Raw genomic sequence first — 16479 nt, forward strand, 5'->3', positions numbered from 1 at the left:
ATTCTGTGCCCACTGCACATAAGGGACATATCTGTTCCTTTTGTTACAACAGTTGAAAACTTCTGATTATGTCACATAGAAATACCATTTTCTAATGCAAAGAAACTGTTTTGCAGCCAAAAGACATTGCACATTTTTGGGAACTAGGTGGTGGAACCTCATTGTTGGACTTGATTCGTGTACCAATTACTAGTGAGAACATAAGGTAAGTGATATAGAACCTTACAATATTAGAGCCATTTTTACTTTGATGAAAACTGAGAGTTAATCTCTGGCTATTTTTCTGTGGAGAAATCCATTCCATAAGTTCAAAGTTTTTATCAAAGTGTTCTTTTTGCTAAAAATCAATTATGCCTAGTGAAGGAGGAATGTCCCACCTGCCACTGATTAATAACATCTGTGCGTTCCTTCATTCATTCCTTCCTTCCTTCCGTCCTTCCTATCGCTCTGCTTCTCAGCTCTCTCTCCAGTTATAGCAGGAGGTAGTATTTGGAAAGGTAGTCCTATCAGCCAGTGCATCCCTTCATTGTTGGACACTGCATAGCAGGGTCGTCTCTTTTCTCACCTTGGCCCTCCAGCAAGGTCACATATAGTCCACAACCTCCAGGTAACAAAAACAACACAAACAAAATTCCCAAAATACCCCAACACTAAAGATGCTTCTGTCCCCTCTGGGACTATTTCTCAGATCCTATTCTTGAGGTTCAATGTTCAGTCCTATCCTGGGCTCAGTAGTCATTACCTCTGACTTGTATGCCTTTTTCTTGGAGCTTGTAGGAGATTCTAGTCTTGGGAACCATGTATTAAGTAGCTAGGCGTGCTTCTGTAGACATGCTGCTGTTCCTGTGGGCTGCTACTTATCTGCAAGAGCCTTGTGCTGTTTTCTTGTAATCTGTGATTAGCACAACCTCTCACCTGGTTCCCAGGCCTCTGGATTCTCCTGAGGAAGTCCCAAGTCCTTTAGCTGCTGGAACATGACCCCCTCAAGACTGCATTTCTGTGCCTGCACCAACTTTCCAGGGCTCACCCCAGGAATTAATGCCATCCCTATGGCCTTTTTGTACCTGTCTTTTCAGGAAAAAAAGCAGACTACTCTCTCTTGAGTCTCCTGTACAGCTTTCATTTCCTCTTATGTAGAAGACCAAGCTCCTTCCCAGGTGGATCTCCTAACAAATCAAACCTGATACACCATCCCAATGTAGCAAGGTTGGCCAAAAGAACTCTCGGGTTCCTGTTAACCCTTTGTTCACTTACAAACATTTTTGTTCATTTCATCACATAGTACTGTGGAGAGGATGGCTCAGATGTAGGCAGGAATATGAGATACAGAGGAAAAAGAAACCTAGCCTGCTCTCAATTGGACTGTAGAGAAAACAATTTAAGAGATGTAGAAAACAGAATGTGGCTGCCCATTGCTGTCAGCCTCTTGACAGACTTGTCTACAGTTAAAACTTTACAGCACCACAGCTGCACTACTGTACTGTTTCTATATAGAACACTACCTTTACCAATGGGGGGGTTGTCCTATTGGCATAGGTAATCACCCAAGAATAGCTAGACTGATATAGCCCTGTCTATACTGTGGATTAGGTCATCTTAACTAGACTGTTCAGGGTTGGTTGACTTAACTTCTTAGTGTAGGCCAGCCTGAGAGAGCAGCATATTGGAGTGGGAGAGAAAGGAGAACCTCACATAGGAAGAAGAAAGAAATCATTTATGCAGGGAGAAAAATAAGTGAATGAGAAGATGGAGTGGTGTGGACCTCGTGCAGCTTGGGAAGAGGAAGAACGATATGTGATTCCTGTGCAATTTGGAAGAGGAGAAGAGACTGAGTTTCTTGGGGCATGTCTACAATAGAGGGATTTGTCAACAAAATGGCCACTTTGTCGACTAACCCTGGGGAGCACCCACATTCCCAAGCGCATTCTGTTGACAGTAAGTTGGTAGAACACAGGACTTCTGTCAACAGCGATACCCCACTCGCCACATGGAAGAATGCCTCTGTCGACAAAACATGCGTCTGGACATTCCGGGGGGTCTTCTGTTGACAGAAAAAGCCTACAGGGCACCGCACAGGTGCCCCAGGGGTCACCCTGTTCACAGCAATCAATGCTCTATGCCCCCTGCATCCTGCCTGCCATTCTTAAAGCCGCAGGGAGCCCAGGAAACCCTATGGCAGGAAGTTGAGGGTGTGGAAGCAGCAGAGCTACAGGCTGCAGTGTCCCATGTTGTCACAGCCGTACCCTCGCAGCCAGCATTCCCCTTGGCTGAGCAGAAGATCCCATCAACCCCCTTGGGCCCTTGAGGGACAAGCCTGTGGGGTCCTAGGAGCCACACTGGGGCAGCAAGAGGCAGGTCCCCTTATGGACTGGGGCTGAAGTCCAGGCCTTGTTGGACCTCTGGGGGAAGAAGAGACTGCCCCAAGACCCCAAAGTGAAGTGCCGCAGTGCCCTCATCTGTGCTCGGATATCCACTGCCCAGGCCAAAAGGGACCACCCCCCTGAAGAATGGAGCAGGTACGAGCCAAGGTGAAGGAGCTTCACCTCTGGGACACGACCAGCCACCAGCTCTTATTACAGGGAGCTGCACACCTACCTTGGGGGAGGGGATACATGCCCGCTGTGCTACAACATGAGCAAGGCACTTGATGCCCTCCCACTGCAGCTGGAGCACCATCTGGAGGAGAAGGAGGAGACGTCTGAGCCCCAACCAGAGCCTGAGCCAGACACGGCGTCAGAGGCCAGGAGCAGCCTCTTCATTGTCCTGCAGTCAGTCTCTGCCAGTCAGGTCACCTCCCAGGCTTTGTCGGTGCTGGGCAAGGGTCCCTCCAGTAAGTACCCTGTGTGTCACACACCCCAGGGCATGGGAGATGGGCACAGTTGGGTCATGCTGTGAGTGTTGCCCAGCCGTCTCAGGTGGAACCTTGTGCTGTGATCCCAGCATGTGGAACCATGTGCAAGGTAGTGTGTGCCACCCAGACACAGCAGACAGCCCATGGGTATTGGTGCCATCCTACTGCCAGTCTCACTGCAGGCTAGACAAGCCCTAGGCCCCAGCAGTGCAGGGGGTGCTTTGCCAGCACCTGCCATGACGGGAAGCAGGCTGGCCGCAAGGGTCCCGACCTGACCCCCAACAAACTAATGAGTGCAGCACCTGGCACATGGGCATGCCCGCAGGTGAGAGGTAGCACCTGTTCCCACAGACAGGACTGCAAGTCGCAGATGTGGGAGTGGTGCCAGGGAGGACCAGGCTGCTCCCAGCTCACCTTCCAACCCTGAAGAGACCCTTCTGTGGCCAGACACCCCTCTTGTCTGCTAACCCATCGAATGGGGTGGTGGGAGCACTGCAGTCAGCCTGGTCCCAGAGGCACCACGGAGCCCCCATGTGCAGGCCACACATGGCTTTACACCTGGGACATTCCAGTTCCTTGGCCCGGGGTGGGTGGTGGTTGCTGCTCATGGTGGGGGGCAGGGCCCTAGGGGCTGCACTGTGTGAATGACTCACAGTGTCTCCTCATTGTCTTCCTTTCATCTATACCTACACCATCCGAGGGCCAGGTCACACCCACCTCGCCACCAGGGCGAGTCAGCCCCACCCTGCTACTAAGGTGAACCCCCAGCTGGAGGGGCTGTCGGCACATCCAGGAGGATTTCCACCAGGACCATAGTGCTGCCCTCAGGAGGATAACCTGGATAATGGAGTGGTGGTTGCGACCTGACGTGGAGTGGCAGTTACAAGCCTGGGACCAACTTGTGTCCAGCTTTCACACCACCACTGGCACCTGGCAGGACGTGATAGCCCAGCCACCCAAGGCTGTCACCCCCGCCCTTCTCCCCTTCCCCCAGCTCCTGCTGGCCATCCTACAGGGCATTCCGAATCTGCTTCAGTGGCTGTGAGCTATCTTTGCCTGCCCCCCAGGCCCGTCCAGACCCCACTGCAGCTCCACTTTCTCCATACCTACCCCTTGGAGCTGGCCCCAGCCCAGCCCTGATGGGGACCCCAAACCCATGGATGCCCCTCGGTTTCACAGCCTCCCACCCTATCCATGTTTTGAGCCCCCAAACCCTGTCCCAAGGCCACCCCGCTGTAAATAGTTCACTGCACACCAGTTAGTTATAAATAGTTTTGAAGTACATTGTTTATTTTTTGCACAATTTTCTTTTTTCCTGCCCCGTAAAAGCCACTTCACTGTTTACTACACCTTCATCCATGGTTATTGTGCACAGGTTGGGGAGGGGTGAGCACGTGAAGGGAGAGGTGGTGGTGGGGACAGGGTGGGGCTGTGGACCTGAAGCCCTCACTGGGGGTGCTCTGTGGATGGTTACGGTGGTCCATGGGAGAAGCTCTCTCTCAGGGACTCCCAAATCTGTACCCCATCCTAATGGATCTGGCAGATTGAAGCTGTGCCCGGCTGCTTATACGCACAGCCCTCGCAGCTGGCGTCCAGCCCTGCCATCATTGGAGGCAGCCCTTCCCCTCCCCCTCCACAACATTGTGCAGGGCACAACATGTCACTACAACTTGGGGGAATGTTGTGCTCCCCGACATCCAGGCAGGTGAGCAAGCACCTAAAATGTGCTTTAAGGCGGCTGAAGGCTCACTGAGCCTGCATCCTGGTCCAGCTGAGGTGGGCATGGAAGAGTTCCCAGATGGACACCAGCTGGCCGGGGAAGAGCCATGGCATGAGGAGATAGGCCCCATCCCCCACAATGCACAGTGGCATGTGAATGTGCCTGACTGCCAGCTCATGATGGGGGACAAATGTGCCTGCCTTCATTTTTTGGAGTTATAGAGTACGTGGGTGTTGTGTGCCCGCCCCAACCACCCAATGTAATGTTGGTGAACTGACCATGGTGGTCGAACAGGGCCTGCAGCACCAACAAGAAGTATCCCTTGCAACTGATATACATGACTGCACTATGCTCTGGGGCCTGGATCGGGTTGTGGGTCCCATCAGTGCTCCAGGGCAGTGAATCCAGCCATGGTTGCATCCATGTCTTCCATACAGATGACACACCACAGAAGGTTGGTGTTGGTGGCCTGCACAACCTGCAGGAGGGGACAGAACATACATGTCAGGGACTAATGGGGGGAGCACCCCCCCATTCCCCCGACCTCTACAGGAGCCCCCCTGTAAGGCCACCCCACTGGCAGCAGGGCTGCATGAGGGTGGGATGGCAAATTCCCCCAGGGACAGGGCTTCCACCCCTCAGCCCCACCCATCGTACTCCTGAGCCTGCTTCCCGAGGGTCCCCCTTGGGTGAGACACCCCTTACACCCATTCCAGGACTGCAGCTTAAGAGTGCCTTACCTCCATGAGGAGGGCCCCAATGGTGGGCTTCCTCCACCAAACTGCTTGCCCACCACAGGGATGACAGGCCACAGCTGGGTATCCTGCCTTCAGAGAACATGGGCAAGCCAGGCACAGAGCTCCAGGAACGCAGTTTCCACATGCAAAAGTTCTGGTGCTGTTGCTGGTCAACTCACTGCCCCAGACTCAGCCGATCTCACCAGTCAGAACTAGTGCAGTGCCTCCAGATCCACCTGTCCGCCTGGGGTCGGGGAGAATAGGCAGGTGTGACCATCCGGCAGCCACAGTAAGGTCCTCAAAGGTGGTGTCAGACTCGCCGTCAGGGAGGAAGAGGAAGACGGCCATCAGGAGGTAAACCTGGTGATTAAGCAGGTCTTTGTTGAGCCAGCGTAGGCCTGAGAGCTGCTCTGGCACCATGGCTTGCTGGAATGAGCTGTATCTCCCAGAGAGTCAAAGCCCAGCTGTCCCTCGAGCAGGTAGGCATGCCTGCAGCATTGGCAGGGAATAGGTGTCTCTCTCCAGGGCTCCCTGGAGGAAATGCTGACCTGCGACCCTGTGGTTCCAGGTGGCCATTCGCCTAGTAAGGCAGCTGGGCAGTCTGTCCGCTCTCGGTCTACAGAGCAGATCAAAAGAGTGATCCGCTCTGCGTCTTTATGTGATCTGTTGACAGAAGTTTTGTCAAAACAGAGAAAAGAGAAGTGGATCGGAATTAGGGGGAATGGATCAGAAATTATCGGAGTAAGGGCAGCAAGAAGAGGCAGTTTAGTGTGGAAGAGAATAATTGATTGGGAGAAAACAGATACAGATTTTCATATAAAGACTAGAAGGAGAATATGGAGAAAGGGTAATAAAAGAGAATAGGAGAAAAAAGATGATGAATAGAATGATTTGGAATGGAAAGAGAAAAACAATTACATGAAAGAAGAGAACAAAATCCATAAAAGACTTTTGGGGTTATTAAGTTTTATTTAGTGTGTTTATGTTCTGATATTTTATTGCTTTATTCTGTTGGCAGATGTCCTGGATCTTCAGTTTTTGTAGAAAACCATGAAGTGGCTTATTTGAGCCATCTATTTATTGTTCTGGCTGCTCGGGATTCTGTTATAATGTAATGAGAAACCTATTTGAAAATAGTGTTGTGCCATCTGGGAGCCTAATTGCTTGTGAAAGGTCTTGGGTACTTTGGAAAATTATGTGATTTTTTTTTTCAAATGTTGCCCACAATGCATGGACTCTGGTATTAGCTGCTGAAATCCACATCTTGAGGAAGGACCTCTCCCTTTTCTTTACAGTGATTAAATCTTTTAATTTGGATGTGCTAAGATTCTAAGGACACTGCTGAATAAGACATAATTAATGCCAATTATGATGTAGTTATTTCTTCAAAAAGATCGAGACAGAGGATCAGTCAAGTAGCCATCAGGCAGTCACTTTTAATGACTGCCATTAACACTCTTCTAAACTATCCAGTCTCCCTTTTTGGGATAAAGGCATTGTCTGAGTGCAGCCAGCAGGCTTCTCTGCTCTTCGACCCAGCGTGAGCTACTCATGCTGCCCAGAGCTACTCAGCTGAGGTCATTGTCCTTCTGGCAGTGGGTAACGGTCTTCCAATGTATGTGAATGCTTGTGGAAAAAGACTGGGAACAATATTCTGCATATATGTTTGTTTGTTGCTTAATATCCAGTCCTGTTTTTCTTTAGTATTGCGCATTGCTAGGTATACCTCTGTTATCCAGAATATTTGAATGTCCAGCAACCACCTGGTTCTGTGGTTGCCAGATATCAAAGATTTTACTGTATAATGAAGAAATGTGTTTTTAAAAAACTACCTTGCACGATACCTAGTTTAGCCAAGAAGACTTTTCATTAGATTTTCTTCATGGCATTACACCATGAAATTAGAGATTTATCTTCCCCGTAGCACTTTTGATTTCTCTCCAATCTGGAATCTACCCAATAAAACATGGTGTTCCTGTGGAGCCTGGATAAAACCAGCAGTCCTTTGCTAGTAGTAGTATTCCTTTTCAGAGAAGTGTTTCAAATGTTCTGTGTATGATTGGATTTTAATCTTCCTCTTCCTCTCACCCTTAAACCAGTGCAACCTTTTAATGTGTTTAGGGACCCATTTTTCCAAGGATCTTTAACTGGTGCAACAAGCTATGGCACAACAATAAATTTATTTTCTACCATCTTCTGCTTTCTCATTGGAAGATTTCCCTTTGGCTACTTTTCTGGCTAAAAGTCAGGGACCTTCATAAACAGAAGTTTGCTGTAACTTAAATATGGTTTTCAGGTATGGAAGAGATGACTGGAGTGCAGGAAGAGATCATATTGAAGTGCCTTGTCCTAGAACAGAAGGGAACTAAATGAAATTTCAGCAGGGTTCAGAGTATGCTTACAGCCATTTGCTTGTGCTGCAAGCCTTAATACAGGTTGAAGCTCTCTAGTCCGTCACCCTCAGGATCTGACTTGTGCCAAACGAGAGAATTTGTCTGGCGATGGGAGGTTACTAATGTGTCACTGCTTCCACAGCTAAATAACAGCACAGAATACTGAGAGCCAGGACTGGCGCCTGTAGACAAACTTTTTGGCCTCACCCAAACTAAAATCATGCTGGATAAGAGATGTTGCCAGATGAGAGGGTGCGGGATTAGAGAGGTTCAACCTGTACAGGCTTTCTTCCTGCTAGTTTTTTCCACATTTTGTTTTTAGCAATTGCACTGAGGGGAAACTGTTGTTTATGAAAAGTGTAATTGATTTATATACTAATGATTACACTGAATAAGAACTCTTTTGTTCCTGTTTTTCCTCTTATTTTTAATAGGTCTTTTGCTATAATTCTTGTTTTGGACCTTTCCAAACCTAATGAACTCTGGCCAACGATGGACAGTCTCTTACAGGTCACCAGAAACCATGTGGATAAAATTATAACTGAACTGGGGAAGACAAATTCTAAAGTAGCTAATGAGATTAAACAGAGGATGTGGAACAATATACCAAAGGATCATCCAGTAAGATTCTTCTGGTATTTTCTCCGGGTGTCATAGGCCTTCATATAGTTAAGGATAATACTTCTGAAAATCATAAATAACTCTTTTAGATTTTTATGCATGACTGAAAATCCATTTTATGTAGATGAACCTGTTCACTGGAAAATTATAGCAATTTAATAGTTCAGTAAGAGCAGAAACAAGGAAAGACAGTTTCATATATCTTCTTCATAGACATCTAATGTGATTGTTATGGCATGTTACACCAATCACAAGAAACAGACGTTTAGTGTAGCAGTTTGATATTGATTTTAGAATCTTTTTTAAATGAAGATGAAAACTAGAATGTACAGAAGAAGTCATCTGGCAAGAGACTAGATGAAGGTACAAATTTAAGCAGAGTATAGTTATAACAGCCTTCAACACAACTATATACTTTACATTTATTCAAGTGTCTATCATAAACTCAGTGCCTTTTGATAATCTGACAACTAATTAAATTATAAAGTTTCAGAGATGTTAACACCAGAGCTTTAAATGCAATTGCTAATGTAATCTCTTTAAAAAGCTAAAATAGATTGTGGGAAATACAGCTGAAAATTTGTACGGTACTATGCATTCAGTTTGTACAAATGTTGTGTGTGTGCATTGCCTAAACAAATATTCTACAGTTGATAGGCTCTGAATATACATTCTGCTATAGTAACTGATGTAATGCAATATAATAAAGAAAATGCTAATAAGGAGCCAAACAGTGAAAAACAAAGATGTATTAAGCAAGAAAACAAATGCATATGATGCTTAGCAGATTTGTTCACAGTGTATGGTCCCAAAACTCTATCCCTTACTCATATGAGTAATCCTACTTATGTCAGTGGATGTAGAGGTTGCAGGATAAGGTTTAACAGTATGTCTTTCTTAGGAACTTCCAAGACTGATCAACTTTTTTTTGGAAAAAGTAATTTCTCAAAATGCAGCCGGCTACCTCCCATGACCACACATATACAGATCCCATAGTTGCTAGAAACAATAAATACATTTTTTTCAGCTTCTTAAAAGCGCAGGCTCATCGTTTAGCTCAAAGGGTAACAACTGTGTCAGTTGTCAGTAGGAAGTTGTCTTTTTACCCTTGAGGGGGATGACCTCTAGCAGGTACTGATCACGTGCTAAATTAGCATATAAATTCAGCTCCTGAATACAGAAAGTAGGACAAACATCTTATTAATCACTTCACATGGAACTGTTGTTTTTCAAATGTATCTCAACACAATTCAGAACCAGACTTGTTTGTTGGGTTTATCTGTTGTCCACACTGTTGCAACAAGTTGACCTGACTTAACCTACTCCAGCTACATTCTAAATTAACTCTTAGTATTTTTTCTAATTAAGGAAATTGCAATACTTCCCCAATGGTTGGTGTCCACACATAAGATTTTGAAATAAATGTAAAGCCTAATGAAATGTTGGCTAGTCTCTGCTAATGACTGAAGTCCCCTCTATTTTCACAAAAGTACTGGGTAGGCATACGCTCATATTTGCCTCTCTAACACACTGATAGTCGGTCTTATGGTGAACCTTCAATCGATCTTCCGAAGTTCAGTTTTGCCACGTATGTTAAGACTCAGCCATGGAGTATGTATGACGCCAGTATGAGCCTGAAGAGTCCTAATCTACACCAAGTAAGAAAGTTGATTCTGATATGTCGATTCTAGCTACGTTAATGACAGCTAGAATTGCATATCAAAAATTGACTTTCTACCCTGGTTATTTACAGAAAGATTGTATTAGAAAATATGGCCCTGTATAATTATACTGTACAAATTTTTGTGTTCAAGATTTTCATCTAATTTAAGAATCATTCTTATCCTGTTTTCTGATGTTTAGTTTATTATTCTCTTGTGACTTATTTATAAGGTTTTAAATATTTGTTTAACAGGATCATGAATTAATTGACCCTTTTCCAATCCCACTGGTGATTATTGGAAGCAAATACGATATTTTTCAGGTAAGTGATATTTTTGTATTTTTTCCACTTGGTTTTATTTATTTAGATTTAAAAATAATTAAAAAGACACTTAGCCAATGCTCTGTGAGCCTTCACACGTGATTTAAAATTCAATAAAATCTTAGTAAAGTGATCACTGGAAAAATAACTCAGACACCTAACGTAACTTTTCACTGCTTCGTTATTATGCAAAAGCCTCTGCAAACAAATACATTTTCCAACATGTCTGGAAGAGCACCAGATTTGGTCTGTTTCAGACCAAAGAAGGGAGCAAGTTCTTGAATACTCCGAAAGAATGCCCTGCCAGACACAATTGGATGCGTCTACACTAGGAACTAACTTTGAAATTAACTTCGAAGTTAGGCACTACTTCGAAGTAGCCAGCAGAGTTTACACACATTTTCCCTTACTTCGAAGGTAACTTCAAAGTAGGGTGTGTGTAGACACTCAGCTTCAAAGTTGCTTGCTTTGAAGCTGTACTGCAAAGTAAGCAACTTTGAAGTTATTTTGGTAGTATAGATACAGCCAATTTTCTTTATAATAAAGAGAATCCTGCTTTGGTACCTCTATTGACATCAGTTGTGGTAGTATGGCATAGGGACACAAGCAGTCCCTACAGCAAGTTGATCATAAGTTTGGGGAACTGGGCAGCAAAATGGGGAACTAAGCAGCAAAATGAGTTACGTTTGTTTCTTACTTTCGCAGTTCTAGCTTAAAACACTTGCATTTGATATGGAAAAGACAAGTAAGTGAGTGGTCACATCTTCTAATGCCTGTCTGTAACTTAACTGACAAGCAGTGCCAAAGAGCAGTGCAGGTGGTTCACTCTGTTGTTATAACTTCCCCACTCCACCCAAAAAAAAAAAAAAAAGGCATAGTTCATTTTCATGAAACAGTTATCCCTCATGAGCCTGGACAGACATATTGTGTCAGCTTCTATACTGAGTCCTTTAGGTGGCAGTGCAATATACTGCTGTCTGGCCAACTATCTGTGTTACTTAATTTTTAATATCAGCATACTATGCATTCTTTCATACTTAGCTTTAGCTTTTAAAAAAAATAGCCATGATTTTCTTGATTCAGTAAATAATTCAGAACACAAAAGACACAAGGTGGAATCCTGGTTCCTTTAAAGACCAGGATGTTACCCACAGCTTCTCCAAGAAAGGTAATTGATAGGGTTCTATATATTGGTGAACAGTCACAGTTGCCCATTAAAAGGGATATACATATGTATGTACACATTTTTTAATCGGTGTGACTTGAGGATTTTATGTGGTATATAGCCGTAAGTCCAAAGACAGTCAAATATTGTGACATTTAAAAAAAAGATTACCTTCTAATTTGGGAATGTTATATCTTAATCTTTTTGAAAAAAAAAAAGAGAATAGTGACTCATTGGAAATTAACTACACATCCCCAGATAAAAGGCTTCTTTAGGCAATAATTGAGCTTGAAGCTTGAGTAACATCTTGTCTGAAATGGTAGAACTTGGTAGAAAAGAAAGAAAAATTGTAACTGCAGGTTGAACCTGTTTAGTCTGGCACTGTCTGGCCTGACAATGTCCATGGTCTGGCATGACTTTAGTTAGCCAGATGTTCACTTATGAGTTTGGCCAAGTTTTCCATGGTCCCATAAAATTTGTTTACGGCCCCCAGTCCTGGCTCTCCGTGTTCTGTGCTGTTATTTAGTTCTAATTTACCCCTAAATGTCTTCTAAGAGCCCAGTAGACAGCAGAAGTATTTGTAATGCCGCTAGACAACATTGACCTCCAGTGATTTGGCAAATTCTCTGATTTGGCACGGGTTAGGTCCCAAAGGTACTGGACTAGAGAGATTCAGCTTATAATTTTTTAAGTCATGATAGGTTATTGTTGAATTTTATACTGAAATATAATTATCTTATTACAACTTTTCACTTAAAAATTTATAACTAATCTCCTTCATAGTAGCATAAAATGTAATGCAGTTTATACTAAACAAGGTTCTTATTGTAAAAATGTATTTCATGTACTTTTTCAGGAGTTTGACCCTGAAGTGAGGAAAATAATGTGCAAGACACTTAGATTCATTTCTCATTATTACGGAGCATCTCTAGTGGTTTGTATATTCTTTTTATTTGTTGGGGGAGGAGAGGGATGGGCAATATTTGTATGATAAAACAATTAAAATAGGTATAGAAAACATGTAGGTGATCCTGATGTGACTGTAACAAAACTCATAATGCCTTTCTCCATTAGTGCACCTGTTCAGGAGTGATGGTTAAGCCTGCCTGAGAAATATCAGGTGTATCCAGTGAGTAAGCCAGCTGAGAGTCCTCTAGTCATTATCCCAATAGGAGGGGGACACGGGTTATGTTCTGCTTATCACATAACATGATGTTAGCAAGTTTACCTCCATAACAGTGATAATCCTGCACCTTTCTGTAGTTTTCCAAAATGAGATACTTTTCCATAGATTTTCTGTGCAAAGTCCATTTATTGAAGCTTTATTTTAAGACAATACCATTTGTGCCTTCATGTCTCATCTTCCCAACCAGATACATTAGAGTATTAAACGTCTTACACCCTGAACCTCAGGATGCGTGTAAGAGGTGAAACAGATAAAAGGCATAGATCTCTCATGATCGAGTGAAAATAACATTTTCTTAGCATAAATGGAAAGGTTTTACTTTGCTACTGAAATTATTATAAAATGCTTGGATAAAATTCCTCATAGTCATAAAATCACTATGATTAAAGGTAGTAAAAGCTAAATCAACAGATCTCCTAATTAGTTCTAATTTTACTATGCTACGTACTATAGATGCTGTGTGGTGTTTATTAAGTAAATAGACTGGGCTATATGCTAGCTACTGCAAGGAAATTGGCTTTAATGAGTAGTACATAGTAGTTACAGCTCTCTGCTCTAGGTCACAACTCCTACTCCTGGCCACAGCTCCCTCCCAGACCCTGCACCTTCTCCTGCACCACAATCCCCTGTCCAGGGCTTCCTCGTGTACCCAACTTCTATCTGAGACCCCGGATACTCTCCATTAATGTCATAGAAAATTGTGGGCCCTTACCAAATTTTTGGAGTGCCCCCGCCATCAAAAATTATTGGCCACTCTTGTATTAGACACACGCCATACACCCCAAACTTTTTTACTCCTACTGAGTCTGATATCATCCAGATATTGTCTGTGAATCTGGCCTTTCAGGCACACTTTACAGGCTCCAGTTTTGGTACCTCTACTTGGAATGTGAAACCTTGTGGTCCAGTTCCCCTAGGCTCTAACCTGGAGTTGATCTCCCAGGACTCCACAGCAACTTAACCATATGCCCTTCCCAGAACTTCACAAGTGGGAATTCCACTTTACAGTTTATCCTCTTGGGGACTTTGTGACAATGGTGTCTTTGTATAATCAACACATACAAGTACATTTTAGTCCTCTGCCTGTGTATGCGTGAAATAGGATTGGTTTGGGAGGCCATATCTCAGTATAGGCATAACCATGCCCCCCTTCAGCCTCTCTTGTAGAGGACCTAGGGCTTGATCCCATAGAAGCCAATGGAAAGCGACCATTGACTTTGATACTGCAGATTCATAACCCCAGAGAGCTGACACTCAGGCCCTGCCTTCCTCAGAAAGTTGTGCTAGTTTAGCTTAAGATGTGATTTTCAAATTGATGGATACAAAAAGCTAGTGGACGCTCACTTCATTTTACCAGTGGCTTATTTTGGCTTAACTTAAGTTGGTTTCTAATCAGCTTACCCTACACTGACAAGACATGCGAGCTGTGTGTCAGGACTTCCAGAAGTGAAGAACTGGGGACTTCCCAGAAAGGTTCTAACTGGGGAAGCCATCATCCATGGTGTACAAAAGCTTCAGGTTAGGTGTCTGTTCTGGTTTATGGCATGTGCATTTGTGCACTCCTAAACAGAATTTGAGTATTCTGACTATATTTCACTAAATTTAGAAAAATGTTAAAATGTCCTTTAAGCCACTGTGTGATGGAGATTGCCCTGTGGTACTCATTGGCATATTGGTATAAGGAGATACAACTGCCCTCGCCCCCTCCATACCTTTCCACTGCCAGTGACAGTTGTCAGACTGATCTCAGATTTGTTGTTATAAGCATTTCTGATTCCTTTACATATATGCCATTATATTGTTAGGAGGCACTTAGAAAAAGATGAAAACTAGTCCAAAAAGACCTAAGGCTAAAATCTATCACTAAAAATAACAATCTCAAGTATTAGTACCAAAATGATGCCACACTCTCCAGGTTCTAAGTCCTGCCACACTTATGCTAAGCCTGTGCTGCTCAGTGACCCAGCCATTTGGAATGTTTCACAGAATCCCACATACATGACAACTGTCATGATTTAAAGGCATTTATGTCTCACTCAAAGAAAAGTAGAGTGTCAAGGCATGGAGTTACCCCCGCCCTGCCCCCATCGGACTTGCTTCATGAAGCGTGCCTTAAGTATATCGGCCTTAGTACACAGTGCAATGGGGAAGTTCACACATACGCTTAGTCTCGTTCCTTGATATTGAAGAAGATGCTTAGACCCTTCTCAGGCTCAATAACTTGATTTGGGGTATTAATGCCAAAGTTTAGTAGAGTCAAAGACTCTAAGAGACATTCAGGGGCTAACCCACTGCTGGAGCAATATTCAGCTAAGAAGGGATTTCTCTCTCTCCCAACAGAGAAGTGTAGCTTCAAAGCATGCAGCCCTGAACTTCGTGCTGGATTATTGTCTATACCTAAATAAACCAGAGATTGGCAATTAGTTCTACAAGAGTACATGTGGCAGCTATTGCAGCTTTCTGTATCTTGGTGAAGAGTAGATCCCTTTTCTTCAAGTTCATTGTTACCAGATTGCTATAGAGTTTGATCAGATTGTACTAACATGTGCAAGATACTCTCTCCTTGATATCTGAATTTGGTCCTAGCAAAGCTGATTGGATCACCATTTAAACCACCTCTCAAGGAGGTTCCCATTACTTTGGCCAGAAGGATAGGTGAGTTGAGAGCCTAGTGTCAGAGCCTCTCTGTATAATTCTCCATAAAGAGAAACTTTATCTCTTCCCTCACGCAATTTTTTTCACAAAGGTACTCCCTAATTTTCATGCTAACCAGGTAATCAGTTTGCCAGCATTTTTACAAAAACCCTATGTTTCCTGGAAATTACGAGATTTTTTTGACTGGGTGTGGGAATGGCTTTAGGTTTCTGCCTGGAGCATATTAACTCCTTATATCCTCCATGCAGTTGTTCATTACAGTTTCAGGCAGTTTTCAATCAGAAAGTCTCAACCTGGATCTCTTTGTGCATTCATATATGCTACACATTGGCTATTACAGCAACACAAACTAGACTATTGGCTCATTCTACTAGATCACAGACAATTTCTGCTGATTTTTAGTACAAGTTCTGATTCATGAACATTTGTAAAGCTGCAATATGGTCACTGTCCCACATTTTTGCTTCTCATTATTCCATTTCTCAGCGGTCCAGGGATGAGGCCAGTTTCAGATGTGTGGTCCCATAGTCACTGTTCAAAGAGACTTCAAGCCCACTTCCATGTTTGTTTGCTAATGATTCACCTACAATGGAATAGATATGTGGAGGCAGTTGAAGAAAGAAATGGTTACCTAGCTTTCTGTAACTGATTTTCCTAGGTGTGTGTTGCACATGTGCATTCCATAGCCCCTCCTCCTTCCCCTTTCTATTGGAATCTATTGCGTATGAAGGAAATGAAAGGGGAGGGGAGAGGGCTCCACCCTGTTATACCAATGGGTAGTGACATGTGGTGACATAAGTGTTAACAAGTTGCCCCAGTGCTTCACTGATGGAACAAGTTCTGCAAATTTCTGCACAAGACACACACGTATCTCCAGATTAATGCAAATAACTTGAAAAACTACAGTTACAGGCAGGTAGGCAACAATATCTTCATTAAACTAGGATTTGGTTCTGGAAGATATAGGTTTGCTGATGGAAAAACAGGTCAGAAGACAGAGGAGAATGCTGCTTGGAAATAACATTTTAGGAGCCCTCTTCAGAGTAATTTGTACAATCAGCCCTTATCCTGCCACTGACCATAAAACTTCTCTTTATCATATGATCTAATTCCCAAGAAAAGTGTTCATAGTTAGTTACATTACAGCTCTGAGTATTCATGGTATTC

At 43.7% G+C, this 16479-nt stretch overlaps 1 protein-coding gene across 3 annotated transcripts in view; it reads left to right on the forward strand.

Moving 5' to 3' along the window:
• The window catches only part of DYNC2LI1 (dynein cytoplasmic 2 light intermediate chain 1), a 65164-nt gene that overhangs the window by 9290 nt on the left and 39395 nt on the right, over window positions 1-16479 (forward strand). For all 3 annotated transcript variants that reach the window (XM_074988534.1, XM_074988535.1, XM_074988536.1), the window contains exons 5-8: window positions 117-205; window positions 8136-8322; window positions 10238-10306; window positions 12328-12405. In XM_074988534.1, the coding sequence (XP_074844635.1) occupies window positions 117-205; window positions 8136-8322; window positions 10238-10306; window positions 12328-12405 (423 nt within the window). The remainder of the gene's footprint in view (window positions 1-116; window positions 206-8135; window positions 8323-10237; window positions 10307-12327; window positions 12406-16479) is intronic.

The sequence above is a fragment of the Carettochelys insculpta genome, chromosome 3 (assembly GCF_033958435.1).
Source record: "Carettochelys insculpta isolate YL-2023 chromosome 3, ASM3395843v1, whole genome shotgun sequence".
NCBI lineage: Eukaryota > Metazoa > Chordata > Testudines > Carettochelyidae > Carettochelys > Carettochelys insculpta.